The following is a 16597-nucleotide window of genomic DNA, read 5'->3' as shown; positions in this document are numbered from 1 at the left end:
CCCACACCAGGTCCCTTACCACCCTCACAGCCAGCTCATACATTAGTGGGCATGGGCTTCTCTGCAAGGTGTTATTGTTAGGGGAATAGTGAAACTTACTAAAAGTGGGTTCTGCCTGGATGGAGCCTAGGCCATAGCAAGCCTGCAGGAATAGCCATTTCCCATCTATGGCTTGTTCTTTTCTGAGGAGCACCTGGCCTGTAGCAGCTCAGTGCATCTCTGCTACCTGCCAGCAAGCACGCTCCTTAGCTATGTGCTATAGAGGCACGGGACCCTGTTTGGTGAGCAACCAGCCAGCCTGTCCTTACCCACCCCTGCTTGTCATTCTGCCCAGGGCAGAACCTCTGTCCTGCTTGACTCCATGGGTCTGTCACAGCTGCTGCCTCTCCCCCTGTGGATACCTGCTCCTTTGTCACCTTGGGCAGCTTTTTGCCATAAGTCTGGGTTCACTGCTGGGCATTCTCTTCTTACACAGGACCCTACCAATTTGGATAAATTCAATGTCTCCAACTTCTTTCATGTTAAGAATAACATGAAAATAATGGACCCAGGTATGGACAACCAGCGGCTGCTGAGGGTGGAATACAGGTGTGCTTCCTGGGCTGGGCAAGCCCCACCTTCCTAGGGCCCTGAGATTCTAGGGCTCTGGGCCCCAGATTTCTTCTTCTTTCTTTCTCTCTCTCTCTCTCCCCCCCCCCCCCCCCCACTCTTTTTGGTGAAATCCTGACTGGCCTGGAACTCTGCATGTAGATTAGGCTGGCCTGGAACTTACAACATCCTCATTTCTCTGCCTCCCAAGTGATAGGATTATAGGCATGTACCACTATACCCAGTAGCCCTGAAATTTTTGTGAATCCGCCACCAGTATCAGCTGTTGAGAAAACCTACTGGCTCATCATGGCAACATCAGCAGTCCCGCATGCTGCCCTGCCACGACTCCTGCCTCAGCCTGCTGTCCTTGTGCTTTCTGGATTCCACCTAGCCACTGCTTTGTCCAGGGCACACTGGTGGAGGGCCATGGTTGAGGCTGACATCAGGCCTATGTTTGGGGCACTGTTGGGCCATTGGTCCCTCTGCTTTCTGTGTTTAGACTGTACTATGATGCACACTGGAGCATACACTGGGGTGAAGAAGGGGGACTCAGTTTTCTCAGTTCACCTGTGGTTGTTTTATATCCCTGGAGGAGCAGCCAGACTCAGCTCAGCTGGCCTTGGTGTCCCAGTCCCTCATGATAAACACTGGGCCAGCCAGGATTTAGGGGGGTGGAACGTGTGACTCAGGGAGACCTGAGCTCAGGAGACGGAGGCCAGGCCTAGGGACCAGGCATGCTTATCCCCCAAGGGTGCAGGAGCCCCTAGCCCAGCATTCTGCTCACATCCTCCCTCATGGGCACAAAGTGGGGCATTTCACATCTGAAAGACCCTCAAACACTTACTGTTACTTGTAATAACTTTGAAATTACAAAATCAAAGCATACATTGTGAAAAGACTGCAATGTACAGATAAATATGCAGAAAAGGTGACCCCCAGGTATCATGGTCCCCCCCCCCAAACTAAAGATTCCTGTTGGCTGCATGAGGGAGACCTCCAGCCTTGGGGCCAGGTACTCTGACACTGTGTGCTCCTTGTGCCCTGTCTTATGCCCACTGGTGCTACTGCTACATGACTCATGGCAGTAACCTGGGCTCTAGTGTGGCTGTTACCCTGACCCACCCTGCCTGCAGCTTCTCCTGATGCCGGCTCTGTTCTGTGTCTTGTTAACGCTCATCTGTAGCCGCTGCTGGGGCTCAGCTGCCCAGGGCCTGTACACTGTTTTGTAGATGAGGAAAAGGCCAAACAGGATCCATCTTATTATTTGAAAAACACAAATGCTGAGACCCGAGAGACATTACAGGAGCTCTACAAGGCATTCCGAGGGGATGAGATCCTAGCTGCTACTATGAAGGCCCCTGAGAAGAAGGTGGACCAGCTGAATGCTGTGAGTGGATGGCTTGGCTCTTTCTGAGCTGTGAAGTTTTCGCAGTGCCTGGGATTCATTTGAAGGGGAGTTGGGTGGGACTCCCTCAACGCTGTGGGACCCTCCAGGACAGCTGAGATGGATGGACTCCAAACAAGTGGGAGGAGGTCACATGCTGGAGGCAGGAGAATGGGTGGTGAGCTGGGGTTTTGTTGTGGTAGTGGCTCAGCAGAAGGGCTACATTGCACTGTGGTTCCTGACCTGGGCTTAGTGGCCAGCCACCTGCTGCCTCTGGGGGTGGTGGAGGTTAGAACACAGGCCTTGAGACCCACAGGTCCATGGTTACAGGGAGGGCAGGCCATAGGTCTGTGTGGTGCCAGGGTAAAACCTCTGGGGGTGGCTGAGGTTAGGACATGTGCCTTGGGACCCACAGGTCTATGATTACAGGGAGAACAGGGCCGTAGATCTGTGTGGTGCCAGGGTAAAACCAGGGCCCCACAGGGAGTGCCGAGGTCTTGGCACAGCCTGGGTCTTGCCTGGGGCTGGGGTGTTTGTCTTCCTGCTGCTGTGCTCAGCACAGTGTCTCAGAGTTACCCCTCTTTTCCCTGTTCAGGCAGCCTGGTGAGCTGACTCTCCTCTCTAGGGAATTATCCTGGAAAAATAAAGAAACTTTATTGTCCACAATCTTTTTGTTGTTGTTGTTGAGTTTCACTCAAGCCCAGGCTGACCTGGAATTCACTCTGTATTGTCAGAGTGGCCTCAAACTCAAGGTGATCCTCCTGCCTCTGCATCCTGAGTGCTAAGATTAAAGGTATGCGCCACCACGCCTGGCCCCAATCTTCTTTCTTATAGATAGCCACCTTGGGATATTACTTTCTCATGGTACAGCTTCTCTCTAGGATGAAAAAATGACATTTGGGCTGGAGAGATGGCTTAGTGGTTATGGCGCCAAAGGACCCAGGTTTGATTCTCCGGGACCCATGTAAGCCAGATGCACAGGGGAACACATGCATTTGGAGTTCATTTGCAGTGGCTGGAGGTCCTGGCGTGCCCATTCTCTCTCTACCTGCCTATTTCTGTATCTCCCCCCTCTCAAATAATTAATTAAGTAAATATATATTTTTTTTAAAAAAAGAAAAGACATGTCTTTAGGATATCTTCTTTTATAAAAAAGAAAGAAAAAATAACACTTATTGACACTTTTTTCCTAATTAAAAGAAACCATGTGAGCTGGGTGTGGTGATGCACGCCTTTAACCCCAGCACTCAGGAGGCAGAGGTAGGAAGGAGGATTGTCATGAGCTTGAGGCTACCCTGAGACTACAGAGTGAATTCCAGGTCAGCCTGAGCTAGACTAAGACCCTACCTCATAAAACCAATAAATAAATAAATAAAAGAAACCATGTATTTACTGTAGAGAAATAATGATTTGAGGCCACCATAAGGCTACAAAGTGAATTCTAGATTAGCCTGCACAAGACTTTACCTTATAAAATGAAAAAAAGAAAGAAACCAACCTTCAGAAAGAAACTTAAAAATGCCTTATACTCCTATACCTAGAGAAGGCTGCTATTTATTCCCAGTGTGATTTCTTGTCCCTCATTGAAGCCCAGCCCAGCTGAGGCTGTGGACCTCTGGCTCACTTGGTCTGGCCTTCATCTACCCCTCCTGGTACCAGTGTTGTATCTGTGGTCCTCTGTTCTTTGCTGGCTCCAGATCTGGACTGGGCTGCCCCCATGGGTCTGTGGGCCATGGTCAGGAAGGACAGGTGATGGGCAGGGCCTGAGTTGCTTGGTTTTCTTGTAGGCACACTATTCCACAGGGAAGGTCAGCGCATCCTTCACCTCCACTGCCATGGTGCCTGAGACCACACATGAAGCAGGTAAGGCACTTGGTACTCCACTCTACTTGCCTATCTCAGCGTCTCCACTGTGCCTGTAGTTGGAGTGTCTGCTGTGTGGGCAGTGGGGGTTGGGTGCACTTCTTGAAAAGTGGGTTTTGTGTTGGATGGGTAGCCTGGGTGAACCTGGACTTGTTAAGGTTTTTGCATACTTTTGTATTTTACTATATGAGCTGTTGGCCTATTGTCCTCTCAAGCCTCCTACAGCCTCTTGCATTAGGCTGCCCTTGATACTGTCCTGTGTTCTCAGCCTGTTGGTAGCTCCCACTGTCTGACCCCAAGCTTCCTGTCCTTTCAGTCCCACACTGCGCCACTCCTCTCAGTCTGGGTGCAGACATTTCCAAAATTCTCCCTCAGCTTAATTGCTAAACAAGCCCCTTGTTGACCCTCATGGTTCCCAGCCCCACAGAACTCAAGTGAGCTAAAGCACACCCTTAGCCTCTGGCTTCTGCACTGCTCAGAGCTGAGGATCCCTGGCTGAAGGCTTGCTGGTGCTGAGCTTGTGGGGGTGTGGGCACGGCTCTGGTGGAGGGCTGCTCCAGGTGCAGAGCTCAGGTCTTGCTTACAGCTGCCATCGATGAAGACGTGCTGCGCTACCAGTTTGTGAAAAAGAAGGGTTACGTGCGGCTGCACACCAGCAAGGGCGACCTCAACCTGGAGCTGCACTGTGACCTGGTAGGTGTGGTGGCGATCCTCTTACCAATGCCAGGCGGTTTCTGGGGGTCACTGGGCAGCCATATCTTAGATATGGAGCTGCAGAAAGTCCTGCCTGACCCCAAGTGGAAACTGAAGTATCCTGGTCCTCAGAAAGGAGCCTTCCTCTACTCCATCTGCTGTGTGTTAAATTGCTGCAAGGGTCTCTTGCTTCATTTCTTCTTGCTGGGTTCAGACTGGACCAAGGTTTCTGTGGCTCTGTAGACTGGGGAGTGCCCTGCTACGTCATCAAGGCCTGCATGGCGTTCGTGGCTCTGCTGCTACTGCTGTGTCCCTCACAGAAACATTGGGCTGTTTTACAGACACCAAAAACCTGTGAAAATTTCATCAAGCTCTGCAAGAAGCATTATTATGACGACACCATTTTTCATAGGTCCATCAGGAACTTTGTGGTAAGCAGCACAGTTGGCATTGGTCACAGATGGCAGATAGCATGGGAAGGCATCAGGGAGTCAAGTGGGTTTATCCCTACCATATCCCAGGCACCTGAGCAGGCTGTGGATGACCAGGCAGGGACTACAAGGGAAACTTTCCAGGAATTCCAGTGGCACCTCTGGCAGACCTGAGCTCAGGCTGAAGAGGCCCGTTTTCCTCATTGAGGCTTGGGCCCTTTGGGGAGACCAGCAGGTGGATAATGCATTCTGTAAGGATGAGCGGTGGGCAGCAACAGAGCCAGGATGACCTGCAACTGACTTTTATTCTTGCAGATCCAGGGGGGTGACCCCACAGGCACAGGCACAGGTTGGTACTAGCACCATGCTTGTTTTGATACCTAATAGTTGCTCCATGTGGCGGGAGGGATAGGTGGGTGGGGAGAGTTCTGGATGTGGTATCTGATAGATTAGGGGAGAATTGTAATTTGGCTCCTCGTCCTGTGGGCCACCTTGGGCATGTCCCTAAGTTTGCCCAGTACAAGAGCACTGACTCCTCCCAAGCCTCAGGTTCCCCACCATCACGATGGAAGGTGGGAGGTCTTCAGTCCCTGGACTGACCTCCCTTCTGCTACCTCAGAATTCAGTTCATCATGTTGGGTCAGCCATGGCCTTTTCTCTCGTAGTAAGATAATAAGCCCATGGGGCAATGGTAATCCTCTCCACCTGTCAGCCAAATGGGCCAGCAGTGGCCTAATGATACTCTGTAAGCTTTTTTTTTTAATATCTTATTTTTATTTATTTAAGAGAGAGAAAGAGGGAGAGAGAATGAGCACATGAGGGCCTGTGGCCACTACAAACTCCAGACACACGTGCCACCTTGTGCATCTGGCTTTCATGGGTCCTGGGTTATTGAAACTGAGTCCTTTGGCTTTGCAGGCAAGCACCTTTACTGCTAAGCCATCTCTCCAGCCCCTTTGTAAGCTTTGACCCATAGCTGAATGGAAGAGGGGGATAAATGAGTAGCCCTTGACATGTGTAAAGACACTGGGTCTGGGAGGACAGTGGGGAGGGCACCTCAGGGCCGGGGGATCTCTTCAGTGCTCCCGAGATCTTTGTGGCTACCTACTAGATGTGGTCCTTTCTGCCAACAGGTGGTGAGTCATTCTGGGGCAAGCCCTTCAAAGATGAGTTCCGACCCAACCTCTCACACACGGGCCGAGGTGTGCTCAGTATGGCCAACTCAGGGCCCAATACCAACAAGTCTCAGTTGTGAGTATTTTCCAGATCTAGGCCTGTAGAATGGCTCAGAGTTTTCTGCAGGTTCCTCCTCTTACCTCTTCCTTAATGTGGTGCACTTTTGTCAAATCCAGACCTGTAGTAAGGGAACCCCTGAGTCACCTGGTAGAATTGCATACATGCTAAGCTGCATCCACTAGTCTACCACGAGGTTCCCACAGGCCTCTTGGAGGCAAGGTGGGCAGTTTGTGAATATGTCAGGTGCTGAGCAGAGAGTTTAGCTTACTGGACCAGTACATTGGAAAGGAGGTGTGCTGGCAAGAGGTGCTGGAGGTCAGAGTGAGGCTAACTTGTGTGGAGAGGGCTGCAGTGGTGGTGACAGGCCTGTGGGTGCTTGGCATTGTTGGGAGAGGAGGAGCCAGAGGTGTATTTTGGAAGAATAGGTGTGTATATTCTGTTCCATCTAGGAACGGGGCTTGGTAACCCTTTACTTACTGTCTTTTTCACTCTGTCCCCTCCCCCTTTATTCTTCCTTATATTTCTTTCTTTTTGTTCCCTCTTTCTCTTCCCCCTTTTTCCTTTCTTTTCCTACCGAGGTTATGAACCCAAGGTCTCATTTATGCTAAGCTCATGTTCTACCACTAAGTACCATCCTAGTCTGAATATATCATTTATTTAATTAAAAAGTTTCTTTGGGCTGGAGAGATGGCTTAGTGGTTAAGCGCTTGCCTGTGAAGCCTAAGGACCCTGGTTTAAGGCTTGATTTCCCAGGACCCACGTTAGCCAGATGCACAAGGGGGCACATGTGTCTAGAGTTCATTTGCAGTGGATGGAGGCCCTGGTGCTTCCATTCTCTCTCCTTCTCTGTCACTTTCAAATAAATAAAAAATTTTTTTTAAAGTTTCTTTGGGGGCTGGAGAGATGGCTTAGCGGTTAAGCGCTTGCCTGTGAAGCCTAAGGACCCTGGTTCGAGGCTCGGTTCCCCAGGTCCCACGTTAGCCAGATGTACAAGGGGGCGCACGCGTCTGGAGTTCGTTTGCAGAGGCTGGAAGCCCTGGCGCGCCCATTCTCTCTCTCTCCCTCTATCTGTCTTTCTCTCTGTGTCTGTCGCTCTCAAATAAATAAAATAAAATAAAAATTTTTTTTAAAAAAAGTTTCTTTTGGCTGGGCATGGTGGTGCCCCTGAGACTACATAGTGAATTCCAGGTCAGAGTGATAGGGTCTTGTATTTCCCAGGCTGGTCTTGAACTTGCTAATCTTTTTTTTTTTTTTTTTTTTTTCCTCCCCTTGGTTGCTTCTCACTCTAGTCTAGGCTGAACTGGAACTGTAGCCTGTGATGGCCATCCTCCTACCTCAGCTGGGTAGTGCTTGGGTGACCCAGAATTTCTGATCCTCCTGAGTGCTGGGATTACAAGAATATACCACCATGCTGGTATTTGTGGTTCTGGAAATCAAACCTAGGATTTTGTACATGCTAGGCAAGCTGTCTACCAACTGAGCCACATTTCCAGCTGATACATCTCTTATTTTTTAGTATAGTTTCATAACTTTCTTCATGTAGGTCCCCTGCCATCCTGGATAAAGCTATCCCTAAGGAATTTTGTAGCCAGCATGGTAGCACACATCTTTAATCTCAGCTTTGTGAGAGAGAAGAGAGGTTGGTTTTATTTTTCATTATTTCTCTCTTTGCTTTAATAGCCTGTAACACACTGTGGATATTTGGTGCATTTTCTGACAACTTTTTTTTTTTTTTTTTTTTGCCAAAAATTTCTTTACTATAGTCTTATCAAAGAATTTTAGACAAAAATTAAGTATTTCAAGCCGGGCGTGGTGGCGCACGCCTTTAATCCCAGCACTCGGGAGGCAGAGGTAGGATTGCTGTGAGTTCAAGACCACCCTGAAACTCCAAAGTGAATTCCAGGTCAGCCTGGACTAGAGTGAGATCTTATCTCGAAAAACCAAAAAAAAAAAAAATTTTCTTTTTATCTTATTTTTTATTTCTTTTGAGAGATGGAAAGCAATTGAGAGAGAGAGAATGGGTGTGCCAGGGCTTCCAGCTACTGCAAAAGAACTCCAGATGCATGTAGCACTTTGCATCTGGCTTATGTAGGTCCTAGAAAATCAAACCAAGGTCCTTTGGCTTTGTAGGCAAGCGCCTTAACTGCTAAGCCATCTCTCCAACCCAAGTATTTCTTTGTGTGTGTGTATGTGTGTTTTTGAGGTAGGGTCTCACTCAAGCCTAGGTTGACCTGGAATTCACTCTTTAGTCTCAGGGTGGCCTTGAACTCACAGTGATCCTTCTGCCTCTGCCTCCCAAGTGCTGGGATTAAGGATTAAAGGTGTGTGCCACCATGCCCATCAAAAAGTTAAATATTTCTGTTGCATGTAAAAAAAATTTTTTTAATGATTTTATTTGTTTTAGAGAGAAAGAAATAGAAGCAGAGAGAGAAAGAGAATGAGTGTTCCAGGGCCTCTAGCTGTTGCAAACGAACTCCAGATGCAAGCACCACCTTGTACATCTGGCTTATGTGCGTCCTGGGGGATCGAATCGGGGTCTTTTGACTTTGCAGGCAGTGCCTTAACTGCTAAGCCATCTCTCCAGTCCTCTGTTGCATCTGTTTTCCCTTCCAGCACTCAGGAGGCAGAGGTAGGAGGATTGCTATGGGTTTGAGGCTACTCTGAGACTACATAGGGAATTCTAGGTCAGCCTGGGCTACAGCGAGACCCTACCTGGAGAAAAGAAAAAAAAAAAGGAGGGGCTGGAGGGATGGCTTAGTAGTTAACGTATTTGCCTGCAAAGCCAAAGGACCCAGGTTCTATTCCCCAAGATCCATGTTAGCCAGATGCACAGGGGCTGCACACATCTGGAGTTTGGTTGCAGTGGCTGGAAACCCTGGCACGCCCATTCTGTCTCTCTCTCCCTGTTTCTCTGTCAAATAAATAAAAAAAAATATTTTTAAAAAAAAAAAAAAGGAGGAAAGAAGGGAGGAAGGTCATGGTAGCATATGCCTTTAGACCCAATACTTGGAGGTTGAGATGGGAGGGTCACAGTAAATACAAGGCCATTTTGGGATATAGTATAAGTTCCAGATCAGCCTGGGCTACAGTGAATCCCTGCCTTGAATAAAAAGAAAAATAAATAAATATAAATATGGATGGAGAGATGGCTTAGAGGTTAAGGCACTTGTCTGCAAAGCCAAAGGACCCAGATTCAATTCCATAGTACCCACGTAAGCCAGATGCACAAGGTGGCACATGCGTCTGGAGTTTATTTGTAGCCACTGGAGGCCTTAGCCTGCTCATTCTCTCTCTCTCTGCCTCTTTTTCTCTCTCAAAGAAATAAAATATTAAAAACATTAAAAATAAATATAAGTGGGGTTGGAAAGATTACCCATGTAAGCCAGATACACATGGTGGCACATGAGTCTGGAGTTTGTTTAGTGGCTGGAGGCCCTGGCATGCTCATTTTCTCTCCTTCTGTCTTTTTCTGCCTCTTTCTCTTTCAAATAAATAAATATAATTAATTAAAGGGACAGCCAGCATCAAGGGGTGTCAGAGTTCAGGTATGCATTGGACATGTCTCACAGACATGAATCAGGCATACAAGGCAAGGTATATACAGAGAAGCTGCAGATTCCTGGGCCAACCTTGAAGGGCAAGTGGCTCCTGTTGAGGACCAGGCATTGCCACAAGGGCAGGCTGGATGGAGTGGCTTGTAGCTCCCCTGATCCATGTCTGTCTTCCCCAGCTTTATCACATTCCGCTCCTGTGCTTACCTGGACAAGAAGCACACCATCTTTGGACGGTAAGTGTGACTGCTGCATTAGGACTGGGGTGCAGTATGAGCTGTGGGGCTCCTCCAACAGCCTCCACTGCCTTTTCCGACACCTGGGTGTGAGCCCACCTGTGCCTTTGGTCCCTGCTGAGAGCAGTGCGTGTTAGAGTTGGCTCTTGGGATAGTTCAGTGGGCAAAGAAGAGAAAACAGTCCCAGCCTGGCCTGGCTTGTATCCCACTTCTCCTGGGCACCTTTTGGATGGTGTCCAGTGGAAGTCTGGGCCACATTCCGACTTTCTCTTTATCCTGTAGCCTGAGGTTTTACAGACTTTCTCACAGAAGACTCTGATGATATTTTGGCTTGGTGGGTCTCTTCAATGACAGTTCAATTCTTGGGTCACACCAAAAAATATGTAATAGATAGGGGGAGCCAGGCATGCATATAATCCATTCGCTTGGGAGGTAGAGGCAAGACTTCAAGGCCAGGCTGGGCTTCATGAGACCCTACTTAATACAACTAAAATGCCAGGTGTGGTGGCGTATGCCTTTAATTTCAGCACTTGGGAGACAGAGGCAGGAGGATTGATACAACGTGATTTCATCCAAGTAACACTTCAGTCCTTGAGCCTGGTCAGGGTTAGAGCTATAGCTGAGCTGTGGTCTGCTCCTGCCTTCTGCCTATGGCCTTTTCTCTCCTGGTTGCTGGCCCCACTGCTACCAGAGTACTACCTGGCCAGTCTGACCAGACAACACCTTTGTTGAGGCCCACACTGCCTCAGTCCTTGTTCTGGTGTACCTGGGGACTTTGGTGTAAGGGAGCTTTGCTCAGGGCACCTGCAGAACCACTTCCATCCCTCTGATACAGGGTTGTTGGCGGCTTTGATACACTGACAGCCATGGAGAATGTAGAGAGTGATCCCAAAACTGACCGCCCTAAGGTATGTGCCTAAGGAGAGCATAGGGGTCATTGTGTAGCTGGGCGCTGGTTGGAGAAGGCTTGCTGACTACTCACAGAACTTTCCCTCTGCCCCCAGGAGGAGATACGCATTTGTGCCACCACAGTGTTTGTAGACCCTTATGAGGAGGCTGATGCCCAGGTGAGGGGATTTTGAGGGTGTCCCTAGCCTAGACAGGTTTCTGGAAAGTTGTGTGTCCTTGTTGACTAGGGCTTCAGGTCAGCCATAGCCCTCCTTCTAGCTGGGGTGAGAGCGCCCTACTCTGGGTCTCTGCATCAATTTAGTTCTGCTCCTTCTAGATTGCTGAGGAGCGGAAGAAAACACAGCTTCAAGTAGCCCCAGAGGCAAAGGTCAAGACTAGCCACCCCCAGCCTGGCAGCCAGGGTCCCCAGACATACCGCCAGGGAGTGGGAAAGTACATCAACCCAGCAGCCACGTAAGTACCATGGCAGTGCATCCTCCACATCCCTCCAGGAGGCTGGGGCCTGTCTAGTGTTCTCAGGAACAGACCAAGTGGTGGCAAAAAAACACAGGTACCAGGCTGGAGTCCAAGTCTGTGTACTGGGGGCGAATCTTGGCCAGGGGATCTGCCTTGTAAGGGTCTGACACCCCCTTGTAAGATGTCAACTGGGGGTGTAACAACAGTATTTTAAAGAGGAGGCCTATGAACAGCTGGAGTGGGCTATGGCTTAGCCCAGGGCCTGGCTCCTGTGTGAAAGCTGGAATTGTTTTTCTTGTCTGTCACAGGAAACGATCAGCAGAGGAAGAGCCGTCAACCAGCACAGCTTTCCCTGTGGCCAAGAAAAAGCTGAGCCAGGGTTTTGGAGACTTTAGCTCCTGGTAGCAGCAAACCGTCCTCCCTGGGTTCTGGTAAGGCTGCAAGACTGAGCCTTCTGCCCATCAGGTTGCAAGGCAATAAACCTCTTTCCCATAGCCTGGGTCCTGGCCCTGCTCATCTGACCTCACCTTTATCTCTTACCTGGTGCCAAGGGGTCTGGCTTAGGTTAGTGAGGAAGGCTTTATGAGTCATCATTCCCCCTCCTCCCCCCGTGTTCATTTAGCACAGCCCTCTGGCCAGTGCTACCTCCTTGTGGACTTAAGATACAAAATCTCGAGAGACTAGGAATGGTGGTGCAGGAGGGTCATGAGATTGAGGCCAGCCTGGGCTACATAGGGAAACTGCCTCAGAGATTTAGATACATTAAGACTGGTTCTTATGCCAGTCTGGACCCTGTGAGCATGGGGTTTGTGTTCCCAGGCTCTTATGAAAGGGCCTCATGGGCTTCTAACCCTTGGTACCACTTCTACAAACCTTTTCTCTATCTCCTTGCTTGGGACCCACCCTGTGCACACATACCATTTTGTCTGCTTAGGGCTGCCAGTCTTCCCTATCAGCTATGGCTCAGAAAGTCCTCCCTCTTGTCTTCCCCATGCCCACCAATTCCTTTGGATTTCAGGCCAGTTGTGTCAGCCTATCCTGACAGATGTCTCTTGGCCTCCATTTTCCTGTGAAATGTGTCCAGGAAGTTGATAGCCACCTGGTCTTCATTGATTTCTGTTCTGTCTTCAGCCCATGCATCCAGGCCTTTGTTTTTTTTTTTTTTTTTTTTTTTTTTTTTTTGGTTTTCCAAGGTAGGGTCTCACTGCAGCCCCCTGGAACTTCCTGTGCAGTCTCAGACATAAATGTATTCTCCTACCTCTGCCTCCTAAGCGCTGGGATTACAGGTGTGTGATGCCGCCCCCCAACTCTTGGTGTTTTGAGATAAATTCACTCTAGCCCAGGCTGACTCAGTCATCCTCTTAGTTTGGCCTCTTGAGTGCTGAGATTCAAGACATGAGTCACCACACCTGGCCCCAGGTTTCTTCTCTTGCTCCAAGGCCCTGCTCCTTAACTTTCCTCTTTAGCAAGGAGGCTGCCATGCTGATGTGCTCTAGCACTAACCCACCAGGTGTCTAGCCTGTTGCTGTTGTGGGCTCCCCCACAGTCCTTGGGCCACCCACCTTAGAACGTTATTGTTCTCTCACCTTATCCAAAACTTTGAGAAATCTCAAAAGCTCTTGGTTCTGGAATGTTACCTTGGCACTGGCTTCCATCACTGCTCAAACTGCCCAAGCTCTTTGTCTCCGAGTGTCAGGCAGAGTCTGGAGCCTCACCACTCTGCTCTTGCCCTTTACTTCCAGTCTTTGCTGCATGGGTTTGTGTGTGTGTGTGTGTCCACTCTAGCTCAGGCTGACCTGGAAATTCACTGTAGTCTCAGGGTGGCCTCTAACTCATGGCAATTCTCCTACCTCTGCCTCCCAAGAGCTGGGGTTAAAGGCGTGCGCCATCAAGCCTGGCTGCTGCATGGTTTTGAGGCATGGCTACCCCTGTTAACATGCTAATCTTTGGCTAGTCTTGTGCTAAGAATAAGGTTTATTCCTTGTCCACATGCCAACTGCACTTTTCCGGTCCAACTTTCTGTAGCCTATGACTACATCATTAGGGCTCACCTGCTGCTTCCAGTGACCCTGCAACCTCCCTGTGTACTGTGGCCATGGGCAATCTGATACCTCACATTTGGGAGACAGGGTCAGTCAGGTGTGGTACACACCTGCAACCACAGCACTCAGGAGACAGGAAAGTCACTGAGTGAAATCATGTCTTCAAAAAACAGAGCCATGCGTGGTGGCTCACACCTTTAATCTCAGTACTCGGGAGGCAGTGGCAGGAGGATCACCATGAGTTCAAGACCACTCTGCGACTATATAGTGAATGCCAGGTCAGCCTGGGCTAGAGAATGAGCCCCTACCTTAGAAACATATATTTTAAAAAAGATGGTAAGACCTTGCTTCAAAAAATATAGAGGGGGGAGGGTTAGGATGTGGTGAGTGCCCGGGTAGGCATGCACCTGTAGGTAGCTGAGCCAGTGCTGGTGCCCAGGCTGAGTACAGGAGTGGGTAGAGGCTCTTTGGGGTTGGGAGGAAAGTGCACTAGAGGGGACCCTTTCTTCAAGACAGAGGCATGGGTTGCCTAGTTGTATTCTTACACTTTCCTTTGTCCACATGTAAAGTTCCCTACCAGGTAATGGAACCTCAGTAGCCCTGGGGTCCCCAAGGAGCTCTGAGACCCTGACATAGCCCTTTGCTTATAGTGGGTGCTGCAGGAAACCAGGATCCATATCAAGGTTCCACCTCCTCAACAATGAATGATGCTGTGGTAAAGTCTGACATCAAGAAGCTTTATTTCTGCACCTCACAGAGACACGGGACCAAGCCTGGCAGTGGGGACAGGGAGACTGAAGGTGGTCCATGCACTTGAGCTCGGCAGTCCTGCTTCTCACGGTGAATCTCCAGCTGCTTCCAGGCTACTGTCCATCTGTCAGCTTTTTCCAGCAGCCTATACCTGCCTCAAAGGGACAGCCATATATCCCCATCCATACTTGCCCTCCAGTGCAAAGGACAGGGCCCACCTGGGGCCTTTGACAAATGAGGGCTTACATTTCTGTAGGTTGTTTCAGAGTTTAAATTTGTAGCTTTCTAGAAATTAAAACCACTTGGATTTTATAACTGCCTGATGAAGTCATCAGAGAAAAATGATGTTCGTGGGGAAATTTTTTCATTTCTGATCCCGTAAATTTTTGACAGATGCCATCAAGAATAAGCATTACGGTATTAAAAATAATGATATATACAGTTTTATCAACAGCAACAAAACTAAGATACAGTCCTAAAGCAGAGTGCATACTACAAATGCATTTGTACTTGGCATCACCCCCCATGGTGGTACTTCTCAAGGAAGAACTTTAAATAATTTATAAATTATAGGATGATCATATTGTTTAGGAATTTAAGAGTGTGGAACATTCTAGCACTTTACCAGCACATCTGGTTGTGATCTTGTGTCATCACTTCCCCTGAAGCCAGCTCATGGTCAGTTCATTTGGTTTAAAAAGGAACTTGTATTTTACAGAAAACCAACAAAAAATTCATGTTTTGTTGGCTGGGCTGGGGAGATGACTCAGTGGGTAAAGGTGCTTGCTTACAAAGCCTGCTGCCCCAAGTTCAAGTCCCCAGCACCCACGTAAAGCCAGACACAAAGTGGTGCATACATCTAGTGTTTGTTTACAGTGGCAAGAGACCCTGGCTTGTAAGCACTGGTACCTACACACACACACACACGTGTGTGCAAATAAACTTTTAAAGTGTTTTGTTGGTATTCATTACAAAAAATAGAAAAGTCATGAAGAGTACTAGTAAAAACTTTCAGTTAACACCATCAAAACAAAAAAATACAAAACCAAAGTGCTCAAGTTGAAGGGGCAGTAAGCTTGCCCAGAACATATAAAAGCTTTAAATGCAGTCAGTGTATATGAAAACTGGTCAGATGAATTTTAGAAGACTGTTCAAGTTAAGTGAAGCATCTATGGAGAGGTGCTCAGGCTTTCTTGCCTCCCCCCCCCCCAATCACTGTACACATAGGCTGCTGTCTCCTCTACTCATCCCTCCAATTCCTTAGCTTTAGCACTTGCCACACAGGTCCCATTTGCAAGTGGTCTGAAGACCAAAAAGGAAAGTAGTACTTTTCGCTGACATCATTACCTAGTGCTCATTCTTCATCAAGAAAGCTGTCAGTTGAAGTTTCAGATGGGGTCTGAAATCCAGCTGCTCTTCACGTACCAGCCATGAGAGGCATCTTCAGATTTCAGACCCCCACCAGCAGGAGCTCTGCCTGGTGGAGCAATGTCTGTTCTGGGATACCTTAGGGTACAAAGTTGTCTGCTGATATAAGAACATAGGATGTGTTTTGCCAACCTCAGCCTGTAGAGAACTATGGGGAATTACAGCTTGCTGGGCCAGGGCCCAGTGTGAGGTTCACAGGCCATGCAAGCATATCCTTCCTTGCCCAAGGTCACCCAACACTGTTGCTCCTGCTGATGTGTCCCATTGGCATGCCCATCTGGCAACTGGGCCCAAAGCCACAGAATTCCCTGTATCGCCAGGCTTTCAATCTGGGGCAGAGATGGTAACCAAAAAGTAGGCTCTGGTGTGAGCAGTTAACAGGAGCCTGCAGAACACAGTGCCTGTGATGTTGAATTGCAAAGTGAGCTGGGTCTGGAAAATCCAAACACCAGAAGCTACATCCTCAGCCAGCTGGACCAGCTAGGTGGAGGTCTCCACACACTTTTCCCAGCTCCTTGACTCTAGGCCTGCCCAGGCCCTCTTCCTGTCCTCTGCCCTAAGCTGGAGTGTAAAAGATGTGCTCTGGATTCCACTATCTGCAAACTGTCCATTCCCTGTGGAGGACATGGTGTGGTCTGTGATTTAAAATCTGTGACAGCGCTTAGGGCAGGGCTCAGGATGGACCCTCCACATAAGGCCATGAGATGTCTCCAGACAAGTCAACTCCTTCCTTTACAACAGGTTAAGCCTCTCAACTTCAACCTTTTGTAAACAAAATACATTAATCTTTACCTGCTGACTCTGGCCTCTTATATGCAAATCTGTATTTCAAGTACATCCAGGGTAGAAAGTGACACTCGACTTTGACTAAACCCAACCTGTGGATTGCAATAGCCCTGGGGACACAACTGCTATACTACTGAGGAGGTCAGCTCAGTGACAGGCCTCTGCAGGCTCTGGGAACAGTCTGTTCTAGCCACTAGGTCACTTGCTTTCTATATAAGGAATCTATTAGCTTAAACAAGAT

The 16597-nt window shown here is 48.7% G+C and overlaps 1 protein-coding gene across 2 annotated transcripts in view; it reads left to right on the top strand.

Annotated features, from left to right (window-relative positions):
- Positions 1–14454, top strand: part of Ppil2 (peptidylprolyl isomerase like 2) — a 34308-nt gene extending 19854 nt beyond the window's left edge. The window contains exons 9-21 of one of the 2 annotated variants that reach the window (XM_045133022.1): positions 476–551; positions 1821–1978; positions 3763–3838; positions 4425–4531; positions 4873–4962; positions 5278–5311; positions 6096–6213; positions 9929–9985; positions 10821–10893; positions 10990–11052; positions 11211–11347; positions 11659–11781; positions 14150–14454. In XM_045133022.1, the coding sequence (XP_044988957.1) occupies positions 476–551; positions 1821–1978; positions 3763–3838; positions 4425–4531; positions 4873–4962; positions 5278–5311; positions 6096–6213; positions 9929–9985; positions 10821–10893; positions 10990–11052; positions 11211–11347; positions 11659–11755 (1086 nt within the window). In that variant the 3' untranslated portion in view covers positions 11756–11781; positions 14150–14454. Of the gene's footprint in view, positions 1–475; positions 552–1820; positions 1979–3762; positions 3839–4424; positions 4532–4872; positions 4963–5277; positions 5312–6095; positions 6214–9928; positions 9986–10820; positions 10894–10989; positions 11053–11210; positions 11348–11658; positions 11782–14042 lie in introns of both variants that reach the window. The other variant, XM_004670779.2, reaches the window with a different exon arrangement.
- The last annotated feature ends 2143 nt before the right edge of the window (positions 14455–16597 follow it).

This window comes from Jaculus jaculus, chromosome 13 (genome assembly GCF_020740685.1).
Source record: "Jaculus jaculus isolate mJacJac1 chromosome 13, mJacJac1.mat.Y.cur, whole genome shotgun sequence".
Lineage (NCBI taxonomy): Eukaryota > Metazoa > Chordata > Mammalia > Rodentia > Dipodidae > Jaculus > Jaculus jaculus.
The sequence above is the reverse complement of the archived record's forward strand: the minus strand, read 5'-3'. Positions and strand labels throughout refer to the sequence as shown.